Genomic DNA, 27,271 nt, shown 5'->3' on the forward strand with positions numbered 1-27,271 from the left:
ATAATTGTGTAAATTGCTTCCTTGTCCTCATTTGTAAGTCGCTTTGGATAAAAGTGTCTGCTAAATGACTAAATGTAAATGCAAATGTAGGTGGTTGGAGCTAAACTATGAGTTCTGATGTGTTTGAGACCACTGCTGTAGAGTGTATGCACAACTATAATAACTATTTTGGTCTGATCTCACCCAAAACATATCGTTGCCAAAGACATGGATTAAACCATTGGAGTCAGATTTCTGTTTAATGCTTCTGTTTTTTTTTTTCTAAAAAAAAAAAAAAAACCTAATTTCTAATAACTGATTTGTTTTATCTTTGCCATGATGGCAGTAAAATAATATTTGACTAGACATTTTTTCAAGACATTTCTACACAGCTTAAAGTGACATTTAAAGGCTTAACTAGGTTAAATGGGCAAACTATAGACAGAGCAATTAGGCAAGTTATTGTATGACGATTGTTTCTTCTGTAGACTATCAAAAAAATAGCTTAAAAAGGCTGATAATTTTGTCCTCAAAATGAGTTTTAAAAATTTTAAAACTGCTTTCAATCTAGCCAAAATAAAACAAATAAGACTTTCTCCTGAAGAATAAATATTATCAGACATACTAACATTTCCTTGCTCGGGTAAAAATCATTTGGGAAATATTTAAACAAGAAAAAAATTCAAAGGGGGGCTAATAATTCTGGCTGTATATCTATTTTTGCAGAAGTATGGAAATCGTCTAAAATAGCATGTGTAAGATGAGAACATGATGAAGAACATGATGAAGGTGTACTGCAGATTCATAAAAAATGTTATTTGCATCATAGTGCAAGAAATAGAACAGTGTTATGATATCAAGAGAAAGTGAAGAATGGATGTGCTGCTGTATGCACATTTATCTTACAGATCCATTATACTGTCAGTCTGAATTTAATTTTATTGCGTGTTTGCCATCTTGTGGATGCTCATCACATTGCAGGTTTTCAAGCAACTTTTTCAGAACACCGCAACTGATTGCAAATATCAAGTTTGTTATAGTTAGTTACCAAACTATAACTGCAATCATTAATTAATTCCTTAATCTACTTATAAAATAAAGCATAAAGAATTTAACTTGTTTTATGTGTTTTATTTGCAATTGTCTTAATGTCATTTATGGTTTCAACTTAATGTGCTGAAATGAACTTAAGATAAAGTAATTAATTTAAAAATAAATACATTAATTAAAAACATACAAAAATATTTTTGTAAATAATAATAATAATAATAATAATAATAATAATAATATTAATAATTAAATTATCAAATTAATGAATGAGATGATGACAAAGTAAGTTATAATATTACAAAATAATTAAAACCAAAAACCTTCGGCTTTGTCATTTTGTCAATCAGGGTATGCCACAGCGGAATAAACCGCCCAAAAAATATTGATCCAAAACCAATTCAAAATGCAACTATTTATTGTAAATTGAGTTAAACGACTAAAAATCCTGTCCAAAAATGAATATAAACATTTTTTATTAGCTAATGTATAAAAAGAGAGAGATCTAAATTACATTGTGTGTTATTCTGTTAACTACTGAGGACATTTCTTACTTTTAAATTAAAAAAGTAATTTAGACGGGTTAAAATAAATACTAGATAAAATACATTATTTCAAACACGTTTCTATTCATTTTTACACATGCTAAAATTTGATAATACCGAAAGGAGCGGTGGTGGTGAGTGTGTGATCAGCAGTGAAATCCTCCTCCTCCTGCTCCAGTCTTCCGCCTGCTGTCTGTCAGTACACACATTGACCTCCAAACATGGCCGGCGTACGAGCCCTCGGTTCCCTCTCCAGACTCACAACCAGCAGATATACCCTGTTTCCAGGTACTTCACACCTCCACAATCCTTCCTAAATTATCTCTTCATCCCTGCTTTCTCTCGCTTTGATGCTCGAGTAAATAAACCAGTTTGGAGAATCGCCACAGACACACTTCAGTCAAGTAGCTTAGCTCGACTGGCTAATTAACTCAAGGTCTACAGATGCACGTTTAGAACTGTTTAAGTTTCACAAGCGTATGATTTATAATCCAACAACAATGCAACGAAGCGGGAGTGTTTATAAATGCTGTTTTTAATTATAATTTTTATTAATAACAGTACATTTGAATGACCGGTATGCTGTTCCCATTCAATTCAGTGTGCTAATACTGTACCTTATGCCTTGATGTATGTATAAATGTGTATGTAAGTAGTTAAAGGAGAGAATTAAACGTATATGAATTAATGTTCGGTTACTGCAGAGTTCTGGCCTGCTCGCTTGATTTTAACCTGTAAAACTAGATAACTACTACTTGGATTCTGCTATAAATACAATGATAATCATTAAATACAATTATTAATTACATTTGTTTACAAACAAGTATTTACTGGCTTCCTCATGTTTTAATCACCATAGGGGGTTGTTTGGGATTATCATTGTGGTTGTAGAGTCGGTTAAGGGGAAACTAGGTTAAAGTTCATGTGTGTCTGGCTGTGTTACAGCAGTCATGTCCTCTACAGGACAGTCTACATTCTGCAGTGTGTGATTTATCTTCTTCACTGTATTTCGGGTTATCCTAACTTGACCCTCGCTGCTTACAGGTCACCGTTTTCAATTGCAAATACATCACTGTTTACCGTTTTGTCTCCCAATAAAGGTGTCACCAGGCGGACCTTTAAATTTGCTGCTTGCATGATGGGTAAGTTTTCATGTTGTTGGTTTTTACATGCATTTCTCCCAAACATGAATCATGGCAATATGTAGCATAACTTATATTTACCATTTAACATGAGTAAAATGTGAAAAAAGCCATATTTATAATGCTTGCGTCTTAGCAAAGTGCTATGCAGGTAATTCTCACTCCTCTGACCTCAAAAGGTGCTTTAGCGAGTCGCAGGTTGGGTGGTGTAGGGCAGGCAGGATCGCATTGGTGCCGTGACCCGGATAAGAGTGAGGTTTAGGGGGGTGAGTGTAGTGCAGGCCAGCTAGTGAAGTGAAGTGCTGTGCAGGTAAACCTAACTCCTCTGACTTTAGCGACAGATGCTAGTGACTATGGTCTATAGCCACGTTAGATCAACTGACTACATACAAAGAATCGCCGGTTTGATCCCAGTTCAGGCTGCAGTAGGACTGGTGGGTTACATGTGGGGGGCTCGTCCGGGATGGGAGTGAGGTTTGGGTGTATGAGTGTAATGGAAGCCAGCTAGCGAAGTGCTATGCTTCTAAAAATGTTCTGTATAAAATATGAATTAAAATGATTTCTTCTTTTATGAGTGCATTAGGAAGTGCATGTTAAATCCTTACTTGTAAGTCGCTTTGGATAAGTGTCTGCTGAATGACATGCATGCATGTAAATGAATAATCACAATGTTTTTGTTTTGTTTCTGAAGTATTTTTGTATTTTATTAAAATATTTACTATTTACACAACACATTAATATTGTGTTGGTCAAACTATACAGTGATTTATTGTGTGAATTTTACAGAAGATAAACAGCTTAAAAATAATCTAATATAAATAGCTATAAGATTATTTTCCAAAATTATTCAGCTCTATTTTAACCGTTGCTTAAAATACTGTAACATATTGTAAAATGTTATCATAATTAAAAATGTTTTGTATATGTATTAATAAAAAAATAAATGTAACTTATTCCTGTAATGGGACAGCTGAATTTTCAGCATTACCTCCCAACATTCACATGATCAGAATAGGCTGAATTGGTTTGCAAACAAAATTATTCTCATCAATTTAAGTAAAAGGCTATGCTGCTTAGTAATTTTGTGGAAACAATGATATGGGCATTCAACAGTTTTAGATGAATACGATATACGAAACAAGTAATACTGTAGCTGCGTCTCATTTCAGAGTCTGCATCCTCCGAAGGATGCAGACTTCAAAGGTGAGTCCTTCGAAGTCCTCACTGGCCAAACCGAGCATGTTTTGAAATGAGACTATCTAAACTACAGAAGATGAATCTCGTCACCAGGCAACCGTAACTGCTGCTGCTGCATAATAAGCACTAATTTCTAATTACTTTTTTTTCAAAGTGATTTTAAAACTTATTGTAAGCGATCTGAAGGCAAAACAAGGCATACAGAAGCTGGAAATATTTTTCTTTGATCCATACATGTGCAGATAAAAATGTAACCTGTCTATAAAGTCACTCTTTAGTAAGACATGTCATGCTCTTTTTGTTTTTTAACATGTGTTTAGATATCCGATTAAAGTAAACCTAATTCATACATTTAAACCAGAGTTTTCTTTTAAAAACTGCTGTTTTCAGTGCACAATGAATCTTGAGACATTCAGGATCCACCGGTTGTGTCCTTCTTTACCTGGAAAACGAAGGACACATTTTGAGGCTGTGTTTGAAGGACCCTTTGATTTTTTTTTTTTTTTTTTTTTTTTTTAAATGAGACAGCCTTCGTCACGTCGCAATGACGCAGCGCACTTCGAATGCATCCTTTCGAGGATGTAGCCACTGAAATGTGACCGCTTATTATTCAGCAAGACACATTAAATTGATCAACATGACATATTTGTGGCACACCGAAGTTTAAAAATGCTGTTCATTAAGCAGTCTGTACATCAGAGAGTCTTCAGAGAAAAAATTGACATGATTGACAAAACACAGCAGACTTTATGACTAATGGTTCTTGTTATTATTAATAGTATTTTTTCAATATTTCCTCAGCTCGTACACATGTGAGCTATGAGGTCAAGGGAGATGTGGCTGTGGTTCGCATGAATGACCCCACCGCAAAGGTAATAATTCTCTCTGCAAACTGTGTAGAACATCGATCTCAAACTGGATTCCTGGAGGGCCGCAAATCTGCACAGTTCTCCTCCATCTCTAATCAAACACAGCTGATCCAGCTAATCAAGGTGTTCAAGACTACTACAGACTATTAAGCAGGTTTGTGTTGGAGGTGGTTGGAGATAAACTCTGCAGAGCTGTGACCCTCTATGAATTGAGTTTGAGACCATTGGTGTAGATTTATCCATTCAGATTTCGGCAGGTTTCATTATGAGTGTTTTTGTGTTGTTGTTGTTATATTCAGGTAAACACACTCTCTGTTCAAATGCAAAAGGATATGACAGAAGTTATGGATGAGGTTTGGGGGAACAGTGCTGTCCAGAGTGTTGTTCTCATCTCATCCAAACCCGGCTGCTTCATTGCAGGAGCAGATATCAGGTAAAGATCAGTACGTTCATTAACTGCTGGTGAGTTATGATGAGCATTATCGAATGCAGTACTAATATATTTCCTGCTTTTATGCTGCATTTAGCATGATTAAGGCCTGCAAGACCGCAGAGGAGGTCACTGGTCTTTCTCAAGAGGGCCAGAGGATGTTTGAGAAGATCGAGAAGTCTCCTAAGCCAATTGTTGCTGCTATTAATGGATCGTGCCTTGGTGGAGGATTAGAGGTACTACTGTCCAAATATCAAACACAGTATGCAAATGACTTATGTATACTAACAAATATTTAACAAGACATATAGAAGGTTAGTTCAGGCTTTACTGTAAATTTCTGATCTAAAGTTTTTTGGTTATTTGGTTTGACTATGCATTAAATGAATTATACAAGCAATAAGCTAAATAAAATTTGCCCCAAGAAACTTGACTACAGAGACTCAGAAGGGATGTGATCGTGGGGAAAAAATGGGTGGGAGGAAAAAAATTCAAGGAATATATATTTTAAGTTTGTGTGTTTCTTCGCACTTCCCGTTCACTTCATACCCGTCAGTCCTCCCATTTTTGCCAGGATTCACCTGTATTTTACCATTTTATCCATCTATCATCGTATCATTATGTATTTTCCCATATTTCTCATATATTTTTAATCTTGAAAATAGGTTAAATACTATAACATTACTATAAAGCATCTAAATTCTTATAAAAAAAGTTCTTTCAATTTATTTCCATTAAAGTTGTTTGTCAATCATTGCCCTTCATATGCAGCCTCGAAATCAGCAAATTATAAAGTGAACAGATCAGCTCCTCTACACTCTATTTAAAGAGGAGCTAAAGTGCAGGACACTTTAGGATTTGGATTTGTGTTTAAACAAATAAATACACTTAATAATATGTAAAATGTCTTTCCTGCATGTGTTATTTTAAACAACTAATTTCTCTAAACTAAAGTAATCGAATGCTTTCATTATAGATCTGTGCATTCTTTAAGTGACAAAACAAAACCAGAAATTAATTTACTGCTCTTCACTTGTCTAATAACAGTGGTGTCACTTTAAATGCCATGTACAGAAGCTGATCTAGGATCAGTTTTTCATATGGAGTTGATTCAGAGGTTGCATATGAAGGGCGATGATCAACGCACAGCTTTAATGGAAAGAAAGTGAATGCAGACTAGGGTTGTAACGGTATGAATTTTTTACGGTATGATAATCGTCTAAAACAATACCACGGTTTGACGGTTTCGCGGTATACGGTATGTTACAAATGTTACAAAATAATAGAACAGTGAAGCAAATTTGACTTTTTCCAAATAATATATTTTTAGTTACTATAAACAACACCACTTACAATGAACAAATTAAAATAAGAAAATAATAAATAATGTGTCAAAGTCCAAATAAAGTCCAAATAAACATGGTGCAAATCTTCAGTAAAAAATAGATATATATATTTACTATACTATAAATAGTTACATAACGAAACTAGATTCAATATGGACCATCCTTAGGTTTTATGTGCCAGCATGGATATGGTTGTCTGTGGATATGGATTTGGATATGGTTGTCTGCAATGCAGACAAACAGCTGCACCTTCATTTGCGTCTTTTGAAAACAGCAAGAGCAGCAGTTCGTCTTTGCTGTGTCACTGTTTTGTCATGTTTCTGTGCTGCTGTGCATGCAAAAGTACTTAGTATGAGAATTATTTCATGCAAAACTTTTTTTTTTGCGTTTTATCTCTCATTCCGTGTTGTTCAAAAAGCTTGGTCCACAAACAAAAGCGAAACCTATGCTTATTGGTTGTGATATAGCGAGTTTGAACCAATCTGTGCATGGAGGAGGGACAATGCATCAATGTATCATGTCTGGTTTGTCCGGAGACACAGTGACGAGCGTTTCTTTGTCAAATCAGCGTTGTCAAATTTTGATGACGTAACCGCACTGATTCCGGAGCCTCTGAAAGTCCGCTGTTATGTGATACAGCACTGGAAAGCTGAGATTCTCTTCTTTATGCCAATCTTTGAATTGTATGAATCGGATCAGCGGATCAAAAGTTATTAAACATTTAAGAGCAATACTTATTTTTAGCCGCGGGCGGCTGTCTCGGTCTTTAAGGGTTAAAACCGTTGATATGCAATTGTTCATGGTATGATAATCTTGCACGTTCAAATCGTGGTAAACCGTCATACCGTTATATTGTTACAACCCTAATGCAGACATTTTAATATTAATTTACACATGCTTTCAAGATTAAAAGTATATGAGAAATAAGGGGTATTACTTAATGATAGGATGGTAGTGAGATAGAATGGTAAAATACGGGAGAATCCCAGTAGAAACGGGAGGGTTGTGCTTTGTGAGATAGTGCAGAACAGTTTTGCGACAGAACGCAAAAACTTAAAATATTTTTAAATATATTTTCCTATCACTGTTTTTTTTCTTCCACCCATTTTTTCACCACCATCACATCCCTTCTGGGTCTCCGTAAATATAAAAAGACCTTGCTTGAATGTTTGAAACCTAGGATAAAGAAAGATGGATTTAGCACATTTGTAGTTTATTTTAGCTCATTGCTAGTATGATTTTTACATTACTAGTACAAGAAACCATGTTGCTTGCAGATTTCTAACATGGTTTGGCATATAGCTGGCATGCATATACATGCTTTTAGCACAGTTCTAGCATGTTTACCACATAGCGAATATGTTTTAGCTTGTTTGGTATGTTTTAGCATATTGTATCATACTAGCATGATTAAGCACGTTGCTAGCATGAATTTAGTGCATAAATTGCACGATTTAGCACTCTATTAGCATGATGTTTCTTCCTTGCATGTCTAAATTATACTAACATGGGTCGGCATATTGCTAACTTTTTTTGCATGCTCTTAGCTTTTTTGATATTATACTAGTAAAAAGTTGCCTGCTTTTAGCATGTCTATTTCATGTGATAACAAATGGCAAACGCTTAAACATGAATTAGCATGTTATAGATTATGCTAGCTAGCATGTTACACATTTGTTTGTATGTGTAGTTTGTATCCTGAATCTACAGAAAATCTCTCGTTGATGATGGGTTTTGTGTGTTTGTAGTTTGTCATTGCCTGTCAGTACAGAATAGCCACCAAGAGTAAGAAGACGGTTCTGGGCTGTCCAGAGGTCATGCTCGGCCTGCTGCCCGGAGCTGGAGGAACACAGAGACTCCCCAAAATGGTTTGTAATTTGACGTAATTAGTGATAATTCTCTTGATCAGTTCTCGTTGTGCTGGTTTTTACACTTTTGTTTTTGTGTAGCTTGGTCTTCCCAGTGCCTTTGATGTAATGCTGACAGGACGGAGTATCCGTGCAGATAAAGCCAAGAAAATGGGCCTGGTTCATCAGCTGGTGGATACTCTCGGTAAAACAGATCCTCTACTGTGCAGTTGTGTGTAAGATGTATGCGCACAATCTGCCATTTATAAGTTTTAGTTTTTTCATGAAGATATTATTTTATGTTTGATAGAATGCTTTTCTTTACAGCAAGGCTGTGTTTATATTATTTAAAGGTGTAGTTCACCCTAAATTGAACATTTCTTCATTATTTACTTACACTCAAGTAATCCTTTCTTTTTAATGTCTTCTGTTGTGCACACAACAGATATTATGTTGAAGTTGTATCAAGAATTATCGAAAGAAAAAATACTATGCAGGCTAGTGGCTGTTTTTTCTCCAACATCCATTAGTATATATATATATATATATATATATATATATATATATATATATATATATATATATATATATATATATATATATATATATATATATATATATATTATTTTTATTATTATTATTATTATTATTATTATTATTATTATTATTTTTTTTTCCACAGATGAAAGAAATTTAGTCAGGTTTGGAACTTGTGGGATGAATAAATGAGAGAATTATCCCTTTGAGTGAAATATCTTCTAAACTAAAAATGTAAACTTTTTTTTTATTTCAATGTGCTTAAGATATGTTCAACTAAATGTTAATATAATGCTAAAACTGTTGTGCTGCTTTGTTTTTGTAGTATGTACAAAGTGTTTTTTTAAGAAGCTTTTACTTTTATTAAACAAAAGGTAAAAGGAACATTTAAAGTATTATTTATTTAACAAAACACAAAATCCTTCCATTTTGGTCAGTTTAATACATCCTTCCTAGAGATGTGAATATACACTGGTCTCACGATTCGGTTCGGTTACGATTATCATGCCATCGATTCGGTTCAATTTGATTTCTCGGTGCATTGACGATGCTTTCCATACACGGTTTTATATTTTCTTCACAGCACAGCAATTCTTGTATTAAAATGTATAAATATTTTTATATACTATTTGTAATACAATTGTGTACTTTACAAACAATCAGATATATGAACTGTACCTTTTAAACAACACAGGCATTTATAGCAAATAAACAAATGTAAATAACCCACTCGCTTTCTGAGCCTGGTCTAGCGAGTTCTTTCTTATACCCTTTTGATTTGTCGCACGATCAACAGAAACTGCTGAGATTTGCTCGCTGCGCTCTTCACAGATGAGTAACACTGATAAATGGCAGCGGCTATCACAACTGATCCATGATAGGCACGGTGGAGAAATTGCCGAAGTTACCGAATTGTTCGCATCTGCATCTCGGTGCACCGAAAAAACTATTAATCTTGACACCCCTAATCCTTCCCAATAAAAAAATTGTATATTAAAATATATTAAAAGAAAGAGTATAAAAAGAGAAAAAAAAATCTTTCTGACCCAAACTTTTGAACCTGCCATGTTTAATCTTAATTAACCAAACACAGGGCCTGGATTAAAGAGTCCAGAGGAGAGGACCATTGAATACTTGGAAGAAGTTGCTGTGGAGGCTGCAAGAGGACTTGCTCAGAAGAAAATCACACTCACCAAAGAAAAAGGCTGGATGCAGAGTAAGTGTTTGTAAGGGTCAGACTTCAAGACAGTTATTTGTCAAATCATTATGAGCTTTAAATAGTCTTTTGTTAAATTACGATTCCTTTTCTAAATCTTTGGCAATGTTAAAAATTGATTTTCTGTTCAGTGTTATACTATAATTGTTTGTTATTGCTGTAAATCTTAAATCCAGCTATTTCCTTGCAGAAATTCAGGATTACGTCATGAGTTATCCATTTGTGAGACAACAGATCTACAACACAGTTGAGAAGAAAGTCATGAAGCAGACTAAGGGACTGTATCCTGCTCCTCTGAAAATAATTGAGGTATGCTGTTTGTTATTGTGTTGTCAGTCATAATTAATAGTTTACATTCAGAGATTGTTGAGTATTTATCATTGATGAAATTGAAACAACTTATGACTTTTTTTTACCATTGTTGTTATTTATATATATATATATATATATATATATATATATATATATATATATATATATATATATATATATATATATATATATATATATATATATATATATTTTTTTTTTTTTTTTTGTACAATTAATGATTAAGAAACTATGATTGTTATTGATGTGTAAATTTATATATTGAATATTGAATACATGAATATTTAATAAGTGTAGCCATGAATATAGCCCATGCTGCTGATGTAAGATCAGAACATAAATAAACAAACGTTCATTGACACCTGGTTGTTTTCTCTTTCAGAGTGTGAAGGCTGGTGTAGAGCAGGGTCCGACCACAGGTTACCTGGTTGAGTCACAGGTGCTGTGAAAGTGTTTCTTAGTCTCTGATTTGGTGCAAAGCATTTGTTTTTTTTAAAGCAAAAGCATTTGTGCATATTAATGAGTTTATGATGTTTGTTTAATAGTGTTGTTTATTTAAGTGAATGTGAATGTTGTTTTGTATAGTAGTATATTCTAATTGTCCCCTTTATTGTCTCCATTTCAGCAATTTGGCAAGTTAGCAATGACCAATGAGAGTAAAGCACTTATTGGTCTTTATCACGGTCAAGTGGCATGCAAGAAGAATCGATTTGGAACCCCTGAGAAAGAAGTAAAGTAGGTGTTTACACACTCTATTCATGCATAAATTTATCATAATTGTAAGTATACATTTATACAATAATACAAATATATATAAATATATATTACGTATACGATTAATCGCATTTGAAAGACTGAAACTTGTAATTTTAGCTATTCAAATGTAAATTTTATGTAAATGCAAGACAAATACTATTTAAATTCAAAATATAATTCATTAATAGAATTTTTGTTTAACTTGTAACACAGATTTCTTCATGTAAACAACATACCCACAATAAACCATAAAGATCCTGGCTTGAGAGCCATATTTATTACAGAAATTAAAACACAGGCATGTTAATGCCATTTGAATTTTTAAACAATCAATGCCAATAAAGAAAACATTGATCTCCATGTTGGATTCTAAGTGGACTGCAAAAAAAATGCCAAAATACAAGTATAACAGAAATGGGAAATGGAAAATATTAATAATAATAATAAAGTATTGAATACAAACAATTGCACTCATTGCAGGGCTGGACTGGGACAGAAAAATTGGCCCTGGCATTTTGGGCCAGAGCGGCCCACTGCATCAATCAAAATGCTCCCCATCACCCCACGAACTTGAATATGTTTTCCAACTCCCACTCTATAAAAGCACAAAAGCTATATATAGGAAATAACGAGAGTTGACAAATTAAAAACTTTTTTTTATTTATTTATTATTATAATAAAATTAGAATCTACACTGGAAATGTGGGTGCCTGTGTGTTTTTAGGGAGCCTAATAAATAATGAACATAAAAAGTGCCTGCTGACGCACACAGCTAATGTTGATTAATAACATAAAGATAAATAATAAAAGCAATGTGTCAGAGATAAAGATAAATAATAAAAGCGGTGTGTCAGAGACCCTTAAAAAATGTTTAATTCAACAATGGAACATCAAACGTTGCTACAAGATTTTACATTGTCAATCAATTGAATTTAAACAATTGAAAAATACAACAACTATTTGTTTGGGCCCGAACCACAAAACTAAATGTAAAAAAAAAAAGTTGCTTAAGTTGCACACTAGTTTGGTCGTATAAATATCATTATAACCATATTGTTTAAATTTTATTGTCACTATAAGCCTACATCATGCTGACGATCAAAAACACAATGTCATGATATCTCATGCGCATGCCTTCTGACTGAGTGCATCTCAAAATACATGAATTACACCCCTCATCAAGCATGAGAAGCAGACATTCTTTATCATTTGTAAAATAAAGACTTGCAGGTTAAGTAAACAGCATTATAGGAGGTAGTTGCCGCGGACGTGGTGCAGATTAAAAGTTAAAAAAAAAGTATATTTATACGGACAGATAGTTAACTAGATAGAATAGAGAGGAATATATTAATCTGTGCCCCGCTGCAGAGTGCAGAGACGCAAATGCCTGCCTGCTCTCCCGTAGACCCGGGCGTGACTATTTAGACAAATACAAACCTACGTTACAAAGAGCCCAACATGGAAGTTTGTGATTGGGTCAGCCCAATGTCAATAAAGAAAAGAACCAATGGGCTGCAGATTATGTCACACGGCCGCTCTGTCCGGAAAAGAAACATCTTATTTTCAGAGCATGACAGCTCACAGTCAATCACTTACACAGAAAAACATGACAGTCTGCTAAGTGTTTTATGGGCCGATCAGATCATAAGATGATCAGCCCGGCCCAAAAAGTACATCAAACGGTCTGCCCCTGGCCACAACAGAAAAAAAAATGCAACTGCTTAATTTTTTTTACGCGTTAATTATTTCAAATTTATCGCATGCGTTAATTTTGACAGCGCTTATATATATATATATATATATATATATATATATATATATATATATATATATATATATATATATATATATATATATATATATATATAATTATAATAAATTTTTTTAATTAAGTTAGAATTTTCTATACCTTTTCTTTAAAAAAATCCTGTTTATTTAAGCAAATGGAAAGCACAATGTTACTGTACTGTGTAATTTTTTTCTTTTTTTAAAGCTCATTTAATTTAGGTTTATTTTCTAAATGTTTCTAAAAATACAATTTTGTACTGTATAAATTGAAATTAATTGTTGTTGGATGTTTGTTTTTTTTCTTTATAGAACACTTGCTATCTTGGGAGCGGGGCTGATGGGTGCTGGCATTGCTCAAGTGACTGTAGATAAAGGCATTCACACCATTCTTAAGGACACAACAGTTGATGGACTCAGTCGAGGAGAGCAGCAGGTCTTTAAAGGGTGAGAATTAAATCTAATAAAACAAATACATTTAATTAGCCTGGACTTCAAATGCCGCTGCCAGTGACTTAAAAAAATGCATTGGTGTTTGAGAGATTAGCAGTCTTATGGCATGAGTAAATACATTTTTCTGAATTTTCTTTTTTGGTGTGAATGAACTCTTTTTTTTTTTTTTTTTAAGTTAGGATTTACATTTATCATTTTATTTTACTTTATTTTTAGGCTTAATGACAAAACAAAGAAGAAGAGCCTAACATCATTTGAAAGGGACACTTTTCTGTCCAACCTAACGGGCCAGCTAGACTACAATGGCTTTAATAAAGCCGATATGATCATTGAAGCCGTTTTTGAGGACCTGAGCATCAAACACAAAGTCCTAAAAGAAGTCGAAGCAGTGAGTTTATATCAGGCAAGATGGAGATTTTAAATTCTCCTAAATACAAAACATTTGATCATGCCATATTTTCCCATGCAGGTGATTCCCCCACATTGCATATTTGCTACCAACACATCTGCTTTACCAATCAAAGATATTGCAGCCGTGAGCAAGCGACCTGATAAGGTAAGGATCTTTACATTCCTGACCGTAAATGTTCGATAGTCTGAGACGATCTTAAACTTCACACTTTTACTGTTTTGTTGCAGGTTGTCGGAATGCACTACTTTTCTCCAGTGGACAAGATGCAGCTGCTGGAGATCATCACCACTGATAAAACCTCCAAGGACACAACGGCCTCAGCAGTGGCGGTCGGCCTGAAGCAGGGCAAAGTCATCATTGTTGTTGGGGTGAGACATTTCATACATTTCTCAATCTGTTAGTCCAAAATGTGTGCTTTATGGATTAGTCTTACTAAATGATTTGGGAAAACTAATTAAAGTGTTTGTTCAGGATGGACCAGGATTCTACACCACCAGATGTTTAGCTCCCATGTTGGCAGAGGCAGTGCGTATATTGCAGGTTTGTCTATTTCCTTCTGACTTATTTCTTCAATCAGGTCTGTTGTAAAAGTGTCACCATCGGCCACTTTATTAGGTACACTTGTTCAGCTGCGTATGTATGCAAATATCTTAACATGGCAGTAGCTCTATACATTTTGGATAATTAAGGTCTGCGCAAGCATCAGAATGAGGAAGAAATGTAACTTAAATGACTTTAAAAATGGTACGGTTGATATATCAGGCTTAAAATATTCAGAAACTGTGCTGATCAACTCGAATTTTCATGCGCATCCATCTCCAGGCTTTACAGAGGATGGTAAAAAAAGGTGAAGAAGGAAAAAACTATATAGTGAGGCAGTTTTGTGGGTGGAAAAAACCCTGCTGTTTCCAGAGGAGAATTTCTAAATGCTCAGACCAACTCAAATTACAGCAGACTTCTGCAGAAGAGCATCTCTAAATACACAACACATCTAACCTTGAAGCAGATGAGCTACAGCAGCAGAAGAAGAGCAGCACACTGGTTACACTCCTGTCATATAAGAACAGCAAACTGAGCATACTAATTACGTGAGCTCACCAAGACTGGACAAAAGAAGAATGAAAAAGGGCTTTCTGGTTTAATGAGTCTCAATTACTATCATGGCTTTTAGATGGCAGTGTCAAAATTTGGCCTAAACAGCATTAAAGCATGGATTAGTTCTGCCTTGTATCAATAACTCAGGCTGCTGCTGATGTAATGCTATGAGGGAGATTTTCTTTGCACACCTACTACCTGAGTGTTGTTGCTGACCATGTTAATCTCTTTATGACCAAAATGTATCTATCCTGGAATGCTACTTATAGCAGGATACGTCATGTCAAAGCTCAAAATCTCACAGTGATTTATTGAACATGACTCCAAACTGAAAAGGCCACGGCAGTCACCAGATCTCAATCCAGTAGATGCACCCAAATTAATCTGCAGCAACTTAGTGGCTCCATTATGTCTGTTTTTAGCACCTTGTTGAATCTACGCCAACAGTGGGACCAATCTGGTTCTAGCAAAGTGTACCTAATAAAGTGGCCTATGACTATATATATATATATATATATATATATATATATATATATATATATATATATATATATATAAAACGAAGCTGTGGTTGACATTCTTCATCATTATGCACTTGTACTCTACTAACAGGAAGGCACTGATCCCAAGAAACTGGATTCCCTGACCACAGGCTTTGGCTTCCCTGTTGGCGCAGCTACTTTGGCTGATGAAGTGGGCATTGATGTAGCAGCTCATGTGGCTGAAGACCTCGGCAAGGCTTTCGGCTCCAGATTTGGAGGGGGAAATGTTGAGTTTTTGAAGTCTATGGTGGAGAAAGGATTCAAAGGTACGTTCTGAATTGTGTTTTTTTTATGCAAAAGCTTGGACTATGACCAGCAGGTTGCGTTTAAAAGATGCCAAATAGATTCAAAACATTGGTGTCTTGGATAAAAACGGCTAAATTTGGAGTGTCAGGGAAAGACATCTAACAATATTTCAAAAATAAGCTAGTCATCAAATAGACAGACTTTACGTGTGGTCGTTTATTTTTGTCTTTTTGATGACGTATTTGGCACATATTATTTTAAAGTAGACTTGATTCTTGTATACAGGTGCACATCATGCACAATCACATTTGAAGAGGGCACAATATTTTAAAGCTAGATTTGATCACGTGATTTTAACCAGATGTTGTATTAGACATGTAAGGTCCACCCAGTTGGCCTAATGAAGGTGTCCACTGGTGGATGAAGGTTCACTGTGTGTTTGGCATTTCCAATGTCTAACATTTTTGAGTATTTCCGACTCAATATGGAGCGCATCCCGTGTTCCCTCAACATCTCTAATAAACAAAGAATAATTGACTTACCACAACAGCTGAAGAAAGAAATAAGATCCAAACCTCTTGCTTGTTGTAAATCCATATTGTGCTGAATAGATGGAACTACCCTGGGTTGGGAGATCATGGAGGCCGGTCACCACTGTAAAGTCTATCCAGTTGGCCCAAAGAAGATGTCCATTAGTGGAGGAAGGGTCACTGTGTGTTTGGCGTTTCCAATGCACAATGTTGAATTATTTAAATTTAGTTCATATCTGACTCCAATTTTCATATGAGGTATTTAAGAATATTAATACATTTATCTTTTGTTTGATCTGACTCCAGTCATAAAACATTAAGAAGATTATATTGATTTAGAATTTAGATGAATATATGAACCTTTGTCTTTACCTGTAACTATTAGATTTGTTCATTCGGGTGCTCATGTTGCTCAGAGAAATTGCCTTGGCCGATGGCGTCCCTCATGGTCTTGTCAGTCTTGATTATTAAACAGAGGTGATTTGACTAATACTTATAGATTGCCGCTTCTATGCTTGCTCATTCTAAAGCAGGGGTCTCAAACTCGCGGCCTGCGGGCCATTTGCGGCCCTCAGTGCAATATTTTGTGGCCCGCGCCGACCGCTGTACTCTGACAGAATCAGCGGAGCGGGAAGAGAGAGAGCGCTCCCCGCTCCGCTGATTCTATCCGTACACAGCGCGCTTGTCACTCAATGCGCGTTCTGATCAGCTGTGTTGTCGCGCGCGTACTCAAGAGCGGTGTTATCGCGTGCCTACTGAAGGGCGGGACCGAGGGTGTGTCGCGTCGTGGGGGCACTTTTGATCATTTTGGAAGGGCACTTTCTATGCAAGACTAAAAAGGGCATGTGCTCTGCACAGGTTGAGCCTTATGTGTGCACGTGCCTGCCCTGCATCTTATATATATTGATATTATAGGTAGATACAGACTGGTACAGACTGATGTGAATGGAGTGGGGTGGGGGTGTTTTATTTATACATATATACGCCTTTTTTTTAGGTGAGGGAATGGAAGTTTTGATTGAGTTCCCCCACTTTTTTCCCTAGGACTTCAATAAGTCAAAGTACAGGTCTAGACTTAATGATGATCATCTTCAAGGCATACTGAGGGTCTCAACTGCTTCCGCTCTAAAGCCAAATGTGGTTCAGATTTGTGAGCAGAAGCGCTGTCAAGTCTCTGGCAGCAAGAAGTAGGCAAAAGATGCCATGTTCAGAAGAACTGTTCATAATCTTCACTCAATGTTCTATTAATGTTCAGGACACTTCATGTTCAGAAGAAATAATTAAAACTGTTAATAATCACATTTGAGGACTTTTTTTTGTGAAATCCCTTATGCGGACCAGACTTTGCCTCCTGCGACCCCCAGGTAAATTGAGTTTGAGACCCTTGTTCTAAAGTATTTTTGATTAGTCCCCTAAGATGTACACCCTTGAGTTAAAGGTAATCTTATTTCTAATCAGAGGTCATGGCCATTATTATAAATGTAACCGACTACTGTTCTCTATAATAATTTTGGTTTAGCCAAGCTCATGGTCTCCCATGTACACTTAATTTAGAACACTAGTTTTAAACAAGGGTCAGGCACTCTATCTAGGTTAGTCCTGCAACACCTCATTGCCCTAAATTTAAATAATTCCTTTTACACCCAAGTACACTTGAATCAATATCAAGAGTCAGGCGGATCTCTAAAATACAGTGTGCCCAATGCTCCCAATACAAGATTAACACATGATTTTTTGCTTAAATGTGAAGACCTCACTCAGTGTTTGTTCTGCAAAATTCCTATTGCTATAAAACACATTCTATTGGACTGTTCTGCTTTTAATGCCTGCAGAAGGCTTTTTTTTATTAAATTAACTCACTCCAGGAGATTTTCAGCAGTTTCACCTGGAAAAATGTGAGGATTTTTATTTTTTTTTATCATGTATTGACGTTTATTTATGTTTTCATCTGTTTTGGTTTTTTAATTGTATATTTGTTGATGCAATGCTTTTGCCATGAAAGTAGCCTTTGTTGCTGATATGGCATAATTAAAAATATATATTATATGATATGAAGAGGCAACATAATCCGCTTATTAATTGTAATGTCACGCGAATTGGCTTCTGGATTTAATCGATATCCAACTGTATGGGGATACACATGTAATGGTAATATTAAAGCGCTTTGTAAACATTTATTACTTTTGAAAATCGCAATGTATAATCCATGCCTAATATCAGATAGCCAGCAAGTAATTAATTTTTATAAATTCTTAGAATTTTAGTATTTGTGATGCAGTAAGTGCAGGGACTGTTGTGTTCACCATGGTTTTATATAAAATTCACTTTAATGTGTGAAATGACTAAAAAGTGGTCATAAATATTTTCTCTATTCAAATGAGTAGCGACTTTGACCCGGAAACAGTATTTCATACGTCACAACCTTACAAGTGGATTTTTCTCTCACCGATGATATTATTAACTATGTTTACCAACCTTTAAAGCTTATTTTTTTGCTTTTAACAGAGAGGGCGTTAAACCAGGCTACAATGTTAAAAGGGCAGGCTTCTCAATATCAAAACTTAAAATTTTTTTCAACAAACTCAATCACTACTGAGCCTTTAAAAACATTCTTTGAGTGTTTATGAAAAGAGAATTGAAAGTCCATTTCCACACCTAAATATTCAAAAGAACTCACCTGTTCAACTTCCTTCCATTAATAAGCAAAGGGTGACAAAAATTTAGCATTTTGTTTGTCCCACAACACATTTCTTTCATCTCACTAATGTTAAGCTGCCAGGAATTCTCTTTTGTCCAACTTGTAATAAAATTGACAAAAGTTTTGTAATTATCCAATAACTGCGTATTCTTTACACATCCCACCAATGTCGTATCATTAGTAGTATATTCAATGCCACAACATAATTTATAAAGTTGTGAGTTTTCAAAATTAAATGTGATCAAGGATCTTTAGTAAGACAAAAACAATGATGGAGCTGCATCACAATGGGTGATTAAAATCTATATTTTCAACAAATACAATCATATCTGTGGATTAAGCATTCCACAAGGAGGATATTTTACTGTGCATGTGTTAAAGTATATCGTGGGTTTAAGTCTATCCTTTATTGACTTGTCTTTCATATACAGTTGAATTCAGAATTATTAGTCCTCGTTTATTTTTTTCCCACTTTTTGTTTAATGGAGCGAAGATTTTGTCAACAAATTTTTAAATATGATAGTTTTAGTAACTCATTTCTAATAACTGATTTATTTTATCTTTGCCCTGATGACAGTAAATAATATTTGACTAGATATTTTTAAGACACTTCTATTCAGCGTAAAGTGACATTTAAAGGTTTAACTAGGTTAATCAGGCATGTTAGGGTAATTAGGCAAGTCATTGTATAACGATGGTTTGTTCTGTACACTATCAAAAAAATATTTAGCTTAATGGGGCTAATTATTTTGACCTTAAAATGTTTTTTTTTTTAATTAAAAACCGCTTCTATTCTAGCCAAAATACAAAAAATAAGACTTTCTCCAGAAGAAAAAATATTATCAGACATACTGTGAAAATGTCCTTGCTTTGTTGAACATAATTTAAGAAATATAAAAAAAATCAAAGGGGGTTTAATAATTCTGACTTCAACTGTATGCAATATTGTGTCTCTGCTGATTAAAGTCTTCACTTTGGGCTTTAGTATAACTGCCATTTAAATATTTTTGTTTTCTTATTTCATCGCTAGGCCGTAAATCAGGCAAAGGCTGCTATGTTTACCAGCCTGGGCTCAAACGCAGAGACGTGAACACTGAAGCTCTGGAGATTCTGGAAGCATACAAGCTGACCCCAAACGCTGCAATGTAAGTTGTTCCGGCTCGTTAGAATAGAAGTATTTTCCTTAACTTTTAATAGGACAAATCCAGTGTTTATTTTGTTGTAGGATATTTAATTTGTACTCGATCCTCATCATCTTTTGTCTATGTATCTCCACGCAGATCTTCGGACTCAGATATTCAGTACCGGTTGGTGTCCCGTTTTGTGAATGAAGCCGTTCTGTGTCTGCAAGAGGGAATCCTTGCCAATCCGGTGGAAGGTGACATTGGTGCCGTTTTCGGTCTCGGCTTTCCACCCTGCCTTGGAGGTGAGGCATTAAGTCTTGTTGTTATTTTATTTTTGAAGGTTCCTGTCAGGATCAACAATTATTCCAAGACTCAGGAAGATTCATTTTCTGAGATTTTAATTTTCTTGCAGCAAGGGAACAAAACTGAAGAAACACAAAAGGTCCATTCTGGTTGCTCAAAAGGCAGTCCTCTGAGGCCAGTTTTTAAACTGGCATACAAACAGATGATGAAGCATTGTCTTTAATCGTTGGTCTAAACCAGTGGTCAACAAACTTGTTCCTGGAGGGCCAGTGTCTTGCAGATTTTAGCTCCAACCCTAATCAAACACACCTGAACAAGCTAATCAAGGTCCTATTAGGTATACTTGAAACACCCAGGCAGGTGTGTTGAGGCAAGTTGGAGCTAAACCCTGCAGGCACACTGGCCCTCCAGGACCGAGATTGGTGACCTCTGGTCTAAACAGTTTGATTGGTAGAATCCTACTGATCATTTAATCAAATCATTGTCAACACAATGTTCCTGCAATTAGAACATTCCAACCATTCAACTGATTGAAAACTACAGTTGAGCATGTGATTATATCAAGATGCACTTACATTTATAACATTAACTTTGGGTTTCTTTAAAGGTATACATATATAAAAATAAAATATGGAAATTAATTAAATTTAATTTATCTAACAGGTACTATTAAATTATAATTACTTTTTAAATTCTATTAATACTTGATCTTTTCTGAACACTATTTAAAGTCATAGTTCAACCAAAAATTTTATTTCTGCTATTTAAAAACTTAATTTTGACTTAATATAAACCAGTTGTCACATGTATGTAGAATTATTTTTGTTCTGTTAATAAAGACAAAAGAAGATATTCTGAAGAATGTTGTTAATCTTTAACCATTGACTATCATAGTAGGGAGAACAAATACTTTAGAAGTCAGTGGTTGAAATTATAATGATTTAGGAATGTCTATTTTTTTATTGTTTATTGTAGAAACTGTGTTTAATTTGTATTAGGTCAATATTACTTTCATAAAAAAAAATAGCAGGATGGTTTTTCATGGAAATAGAAACAAATATTATTGCCAACTTTTCCACCATTTAAAAAAATAAAATTACAATTTAAGGTGCTGTAGGTGGTCTGCCAAAATGCTAACCGGTTAGCATAATAGCTTTGAAAAACAGCATCTTCCCTGCCATCTAAAGCCACACCTCCTGAACCACGCACACCTTAAAGATGACAGCAGACAGCCCACTAGTTCATGTCATTCGCCAGCTAGAAATGTAGTTAGTGGTTGGCTGGTGACGTGCAGGAATTACACATTACTGAGCCACACTTGTATGCTATTTTAGAGCCAATATTCAGAGTAGCGTGGTAAACAGTATAGGGAGCGTGTCAGTGGTGTGTTGTTGGTGTTCAAAAGTAAACCAATGTGATTATAAAACCAATTTCATCTCAGTAAAGCAGGCTAGGCGGTATAGCGCTGTTTACTTATTGTTTATTTTGTTGTTAAACTAAATAAAAATATACATTATCGATGCTGTAAAAGGTCCCTTATGAAATTAAAATAGTCACATCAATCTTTCACTGGAAGGTTTCTGTGGCTGAACAACACTTCGGTGCATATAACCCATTCATAACAACACAATCTACATCAACTTTGGGGGGCTAAAAGAGTTTTAACACAGAACATTACCTGCCTAACAGAATTACTTCAGCCATGTTGTCATTCTTCCTCCAGCGTGCAAAATTAACTCAAATATTTATTCAGGATTTTAAAAAGTTTTGATTGAGCATTTGATTTTACTGCTGTGATCTCATGTGTCTCGTATGCACATGATCGCGTGGCGCAGATGCGCGGGCAAATGTTTCAACCAGTTCAACAAAACATGAAGAGTTCAGGTAAAAAAGTTAAATTTTTCTCAGCCTCCAATATTTTTGTCCAGTTATTTCTCTGTGAAGGCAATGCAAATATTGTATTTTTGCCATAAAAGTGGATTTACTAAACATTCACACAAAAGCTTGTAAAAAAAAAAAACTTTATATGAAAATTTCAAATGTCATTTAAAGGTTTTTGCAACTGAACTCTTCTAATGTTTATGAAGACAAATAAGCACATACAGCACTTTAAAACACACACAAATAAATACATTTTAAATAAATGACCAATTAAAAGCAGCACGAGTGGTCTTTAAATGAACCTAAAAGAGCACATGTCACTCCGCTACTCATCCGTTTGCACTGGCTGCCAGTTTCTGGCTGCCAAATTCAAAGCTCTGATGTTTGCTTACAAAGCGATTTCTGGCTGCGCCCCTTCTTATCTGCACTCACTTCTACAGATTTATAGGCCCTCCAGAAACTTGCGTTCTGTGAATGAACGTCGCCTCGTGGTTCCATCCTAAAGAGGGAAGAAAACGCTTTCCCGAACATTCGTGCTCAATCTGCCCAGTTGGTGAAATGAACTACCTAACTGCTGGCCCGGATTAAGAACTCAGGGGCCCCTAGGCACATTATCTTGTAAGGCCCCCTACCTGGCCGCACCCCTATAGTTGAATTTTAAAAAATAAGAATAATATAATAATTTTTAAATAAAATGAATCTATAATTTGTTGCCCACATATTTAAATAAATGATATATAGTACATATGTATTTATAGTCTACAAAGATTTTAATTATTTTTCAAAGCATTAAATAAAAATAATAATAAAAGTATATATATATATATATATATATATATATATATATATATATATATATATATATATATATATATATATATATATATATATATATACAGTGAGAGTAAAAAGTATTTGATCCTTTGCTGCTTTTGTTGGTTTGCCCACTAATAAAGACCTGATCCTTCTGTACTTTTAATGGTAGATGTATTCTAACATGGAGAGACAGAGTATAAAAAAGAAAATCCAGAAAATAACTTTAAAGAATATATATTAATTGATTTGTATTTCATTGAGGGAAATAAGTATTTGATCCCCTAGTATGCATTAGGAGTTCTGGCTTTCACAGACCAGTTAGACACTCCCAATCAACTTGTTACCTGAATTGAAGACACCTGTTCTAACTAAACACCTGTGTGAAAGACACGTATTCACAGAATCAGACAATCAGACAGATTCCTAACTCTCCAACATGGTTAAGACCAAAGAACTCTCTCAGGACCTCAGAGACAGGATTGTTGACCTGCACAAATCTGGAACGGGCTACAAAAACATCAGCAAGATGCTGGGTATTAAAGTAACAACCATTGGTGCAATTGTGAGAAAATTTAAGAAGTATAACCTGACCATCAATAGACCTCGGTCTGGTGCTCCACAAAAGATTTCACCTCGTGGGGTGGCAATGATCATGAGAACTGTGAGAAATCGGCCTGCAACCACACAGCAGGAGTTAGTGAATGACCTCAAGGCAGCTGGAACCACAGTCACCAGGAAAACAATTGGCAACACTTTGCGCCGCAATGGATTAAAATCCTGCAGTGCCCGAAAGGTACCCCTGCTTAAGAAGGCACATGTGAAGGCCCGCCTAAAGTATGCCAATGATCACCTCAAAGATGTACAAAGTGATTGGGAGAAGGTTCTGTGGTCAGATGAGACCAAAATTGAACTATTTGGCCTAAACTCTACTCGTCATGTGTGGAGGAAGAAAAATGCTGCCTATGACCCCAGGAACACTGTACCCACCGTCAAGCATGGAGGTGGAAGCATTATGTTTTGGGGTTGTTTCTCTGCCAAGGGCACAGGGCTACTTCACCGCATCAGTGGGAAGATGGATGGAGCCATGTACTGTGCAGTCCTGGGGGACAACCTCCTCCCCTCTGCCAGGAAGTTGAAAATGGGCCGTGGTTGGCTCTTCCAACATGACAACAACCCGAAGCATACAGCAAAGGCAACAAAGGAGTGGCTCAAGAAGAACCACATTAAGGTCATGGAGTGGCCCAGCCAGTCTCCGGACCTCAATCCAATCGAAAATCTATGGAGGGAGCTGAAGGTCCGAGTTGCCAAGCGACAGCCCACCAACCTTAATGATTTAGAGAGGATCTGCAAAGAAGAGTGGGCCAAAATTTCCCCTGATATGTGTGCTAACCTTGTGGTTAAGTACAACAAACGTCTGTCCGCTGTGCTTGCAAACAAAGGCTGTGCCACCAAGTATTAGGTGCTTTTGGCTAGAGGGATCAAATACTTATTTCCCTTAATGAAATACAAATGAATTAAAATTTTTTCTTTAAAGTTATTTTCTGGATTTTCTTTTTGATATTCTGTCTCTCCATGTTAGAACACATCTACCATTAAAAGTACAGAATGATCATGTCTTTATTAGTGGGCAAACCAACAAAATAAGCAAGGGATCAAATACTTTTTACTCTCACTGTAATATATATATATATATATATATATATATATATATATATATATATATATATATATATATATATATATATATATATATATATATAATTTTTTAATTTTTTTAATGGTATTTTAATGTATTGCTTTTACAAACTTATAAAGCATATTATTGCCATGGCATATAACGCACAATGCTTCTCCAATCCAGTTCTATGAATCTGAGTTCTATGAATCTGAGTCTTTCATAATACAAACACTGATTTACTGTATCTCCTCCTCTCCCTATATTTTCTCTACTCTTCTCGTGATGAAGACTTGATTATAAACCTAAAAGTCTCCGAAATCACAGACACTATACCTCTTCTCTCCCCTCTCTCTCCTCTTCTGGGCCTTTCTCTCTCTCTCTCCCTCTCTCTCTCCTTTTCTGACTGTCTCTCACACGATGAATCCAGTCCGCGCTGCGCTGCCGTTAGCCTCCTTCGCCTGGTTAATGCTAGCTTCTCATCATTTAAAGTTACCATAACGTCTTCTTCTGTACCCTCATTCTCCTGATCATGGGTCTGTTTAAAGATGGTGTGTATGGAAAATGCCTCAATAAAGATTCCTCCTCTCCTCTTTCTCTCGCGTTTGCTAAATCCACTTGTCCACTCATTTTTGATCTATGACAGATATAACGTTACACTACAGTCTGCTCAGTTTAGTGCGGGTTACTACAAAACTGACGTTTCCGCGCTTGACCAATTACAGCATTCTGTTTAGTTAAAGAAAGAAAGCAATTTAAATATAATAATAATATAAATATGTGATCGCAATTTTTTTTGCTCAGAGAAAATACAGTTGTCTGAGCAATAGAGTTTTTGCCGAAAGGGAGGCACCTATAATAAGGCTAAACGTTATTAAATACCCACGAGACATTTGTGACTATCACATTTGCATTATTTTTTAAAAATGTTTCTTTCCTGTTAAAAATAAATATATTTCCAATCTGATATGTAATGGGGAGAAAAAAAAAGTAGCACGAGTTCAGCTGATGGTTGATTCGAACCGAGTTGATGATCAAACGCGTCAAAAGATGAGGCTGTGCGCCTTACAAGGTGCGCCACTGCGGCTGTAATGCTGCACAGCTCTTTACTCATCTTGTCTCTATCAATCAGGCATTGATGGGTGTAAACCCTGAATAGCTTATTCCAACTAGATGCGCTATTTGCAATTAGCCTAAAAAGACACTCCGAAATTGTCTTTTTTTCTTTTTATAGTTGTGTAAATTGCTTCCTTGTGCTCATTTGTAAGTCGCTTTGGATAAAAGCGTCTGCTAAATGACTAAATGTAAATAATAATGATGAAAAAAAAGGAAAATAACAAAATTTATAAATTAAAATAAATGGAAATCTTTCAATTTTGTTTAATTCATGTATAGTTTTCCGTCATTCCCTCATTGTTGTTTCTGTATTTGTAGGCCCCTTCAGGTTTGTGGACAGCTTTGGTGCAGACAAATTGGTGGAGAAGATGCGGAGGTTTGAGGAGGTTTTCGGGAACCAGTTTACCCCTTGTCAGCTGCTGCTGGATCACGCCAGGGATCCAAGCAAGAAGTTTCATAAGTGACCTTGAATATTAAATGTGCCATTATCATTATTACTACTTCATAGAAGTTTCAGAGATTTACATGAATAACTAAGCAATCGCATACGTATCGTGCACTTAAAGCAAGAGCACAGAATGTGAAGAGCCTTTATGTTCCTTAAAAAAAGGAAATTAGGTATGAAATATCACGTCTCCCCATAAAATGTCATGTGCTTGACTAATATTCAGGTAGACTTGGCCAAATGAGAGCCTTTTACTGATTTAGCTTTTGTATATTAATGAAATTATTAGGTGAAATTGTTTTGTAATGGTTGTGTACGAATGAGATGTACAGGCAGAGACATCAGGCGCGTTCCAGCACGTCCCGGATGCCCATCAAAACTACATTGTTTTCTAGTCCAAAAGCACTTCCAGGTCTGTAAAATAATTTTCAATTTCAGTGAGCTTCGGCACTTGTGCTCAGTTTCTCTCTGGACATAGAAAGTGGCCTCAAAAAAGACAATTAAGGAATTCATCTGTGAATTAAATTAAATGTTAAAAGAACTTTCATGATGTGTGTTTATTTTTTTATTTTATATGGTGACTTTTAAAGGATTTTAATCATATTTACTGATAGGATAAGTAATTATGATTCATATATTAACTACCTACTGTAGTGAACACAACTTTAAGACATTTTATAATGACAAAATTAGATGCTCTGCTAAATTTTCTTCTTTTTTGATGAATGTTAAAATGTAAAATCTCAAATTAGGCTGTAAGGTATGGTTATAGGATAATTAAAACTATCAACTAATAATTCTGACTTCAACTGTGTGTAAATACATGTCTATACACACACACACACACACACACACACACAAATGTATACATATACACATATATACATTATTATTAGCCCCTATAAGCAA

At 35.3% G+C, this 27,271-nt stretch overlaps 1 protein-coding gene across 2 annotated transcripts; it reads left to right on the top strand.

The window, feature by feature from the left end:
* The first annotated feature begins 1,769 nt into the window (after positions 1-1,769).
* On the top strand, positions 1,770-26,903 carry hadhab (hydroxyacyl-CoA dehydrogenase trifunctional multienzyme complex subunit alpha b). 2 transcript variants are annotated; one of them, NM_001089437.1, is given in 20 exon segments: positions 1,781-1,859; positions 2,672-2,713; positions 4,712-4,782; positions 5,079-5,212; positions 5,307-5,445; positions 8,304-8,423; positions 8,505-8,607; positions 10,033-10,155; positions 10,346-10,464; positions 10,868-10,924; positions 11,111-11,220; positions 13,339-13,473; positions 13,696-13,867; positions 13,949-14,035; positions 14,119-14,259; positions 14,363-14,431; positions 15,599-15,794; positions 20,033-20,147; positions 20,283-20,428; positions 26,236-26,903. In NM_001089437.1, coding segments are annotated over 20 exon segments (2,292 nt in total). In that variant the 5' UTR covers positions 1,781-1,792; the 3' UTR covers positions 26,382-26,903.
* Positions 26,904-27,271: the final 368 nt, after the last annotated feature.

This window comes from Danio rerio, chromosome 17 (assembly GCF_049306965.1).
Source record: "Danio rerio strain Tuebingen ecotype United States chromosome 17, GRCz12tu, whole genome shotgun sequence".
Classification (NCBI taxonomy): domain Eukaryota; kingdom Metazoa; phylum Chordata; class Actinopteri; order Cypriniformes; family Danionidae; genus Danio; species Danio rerio.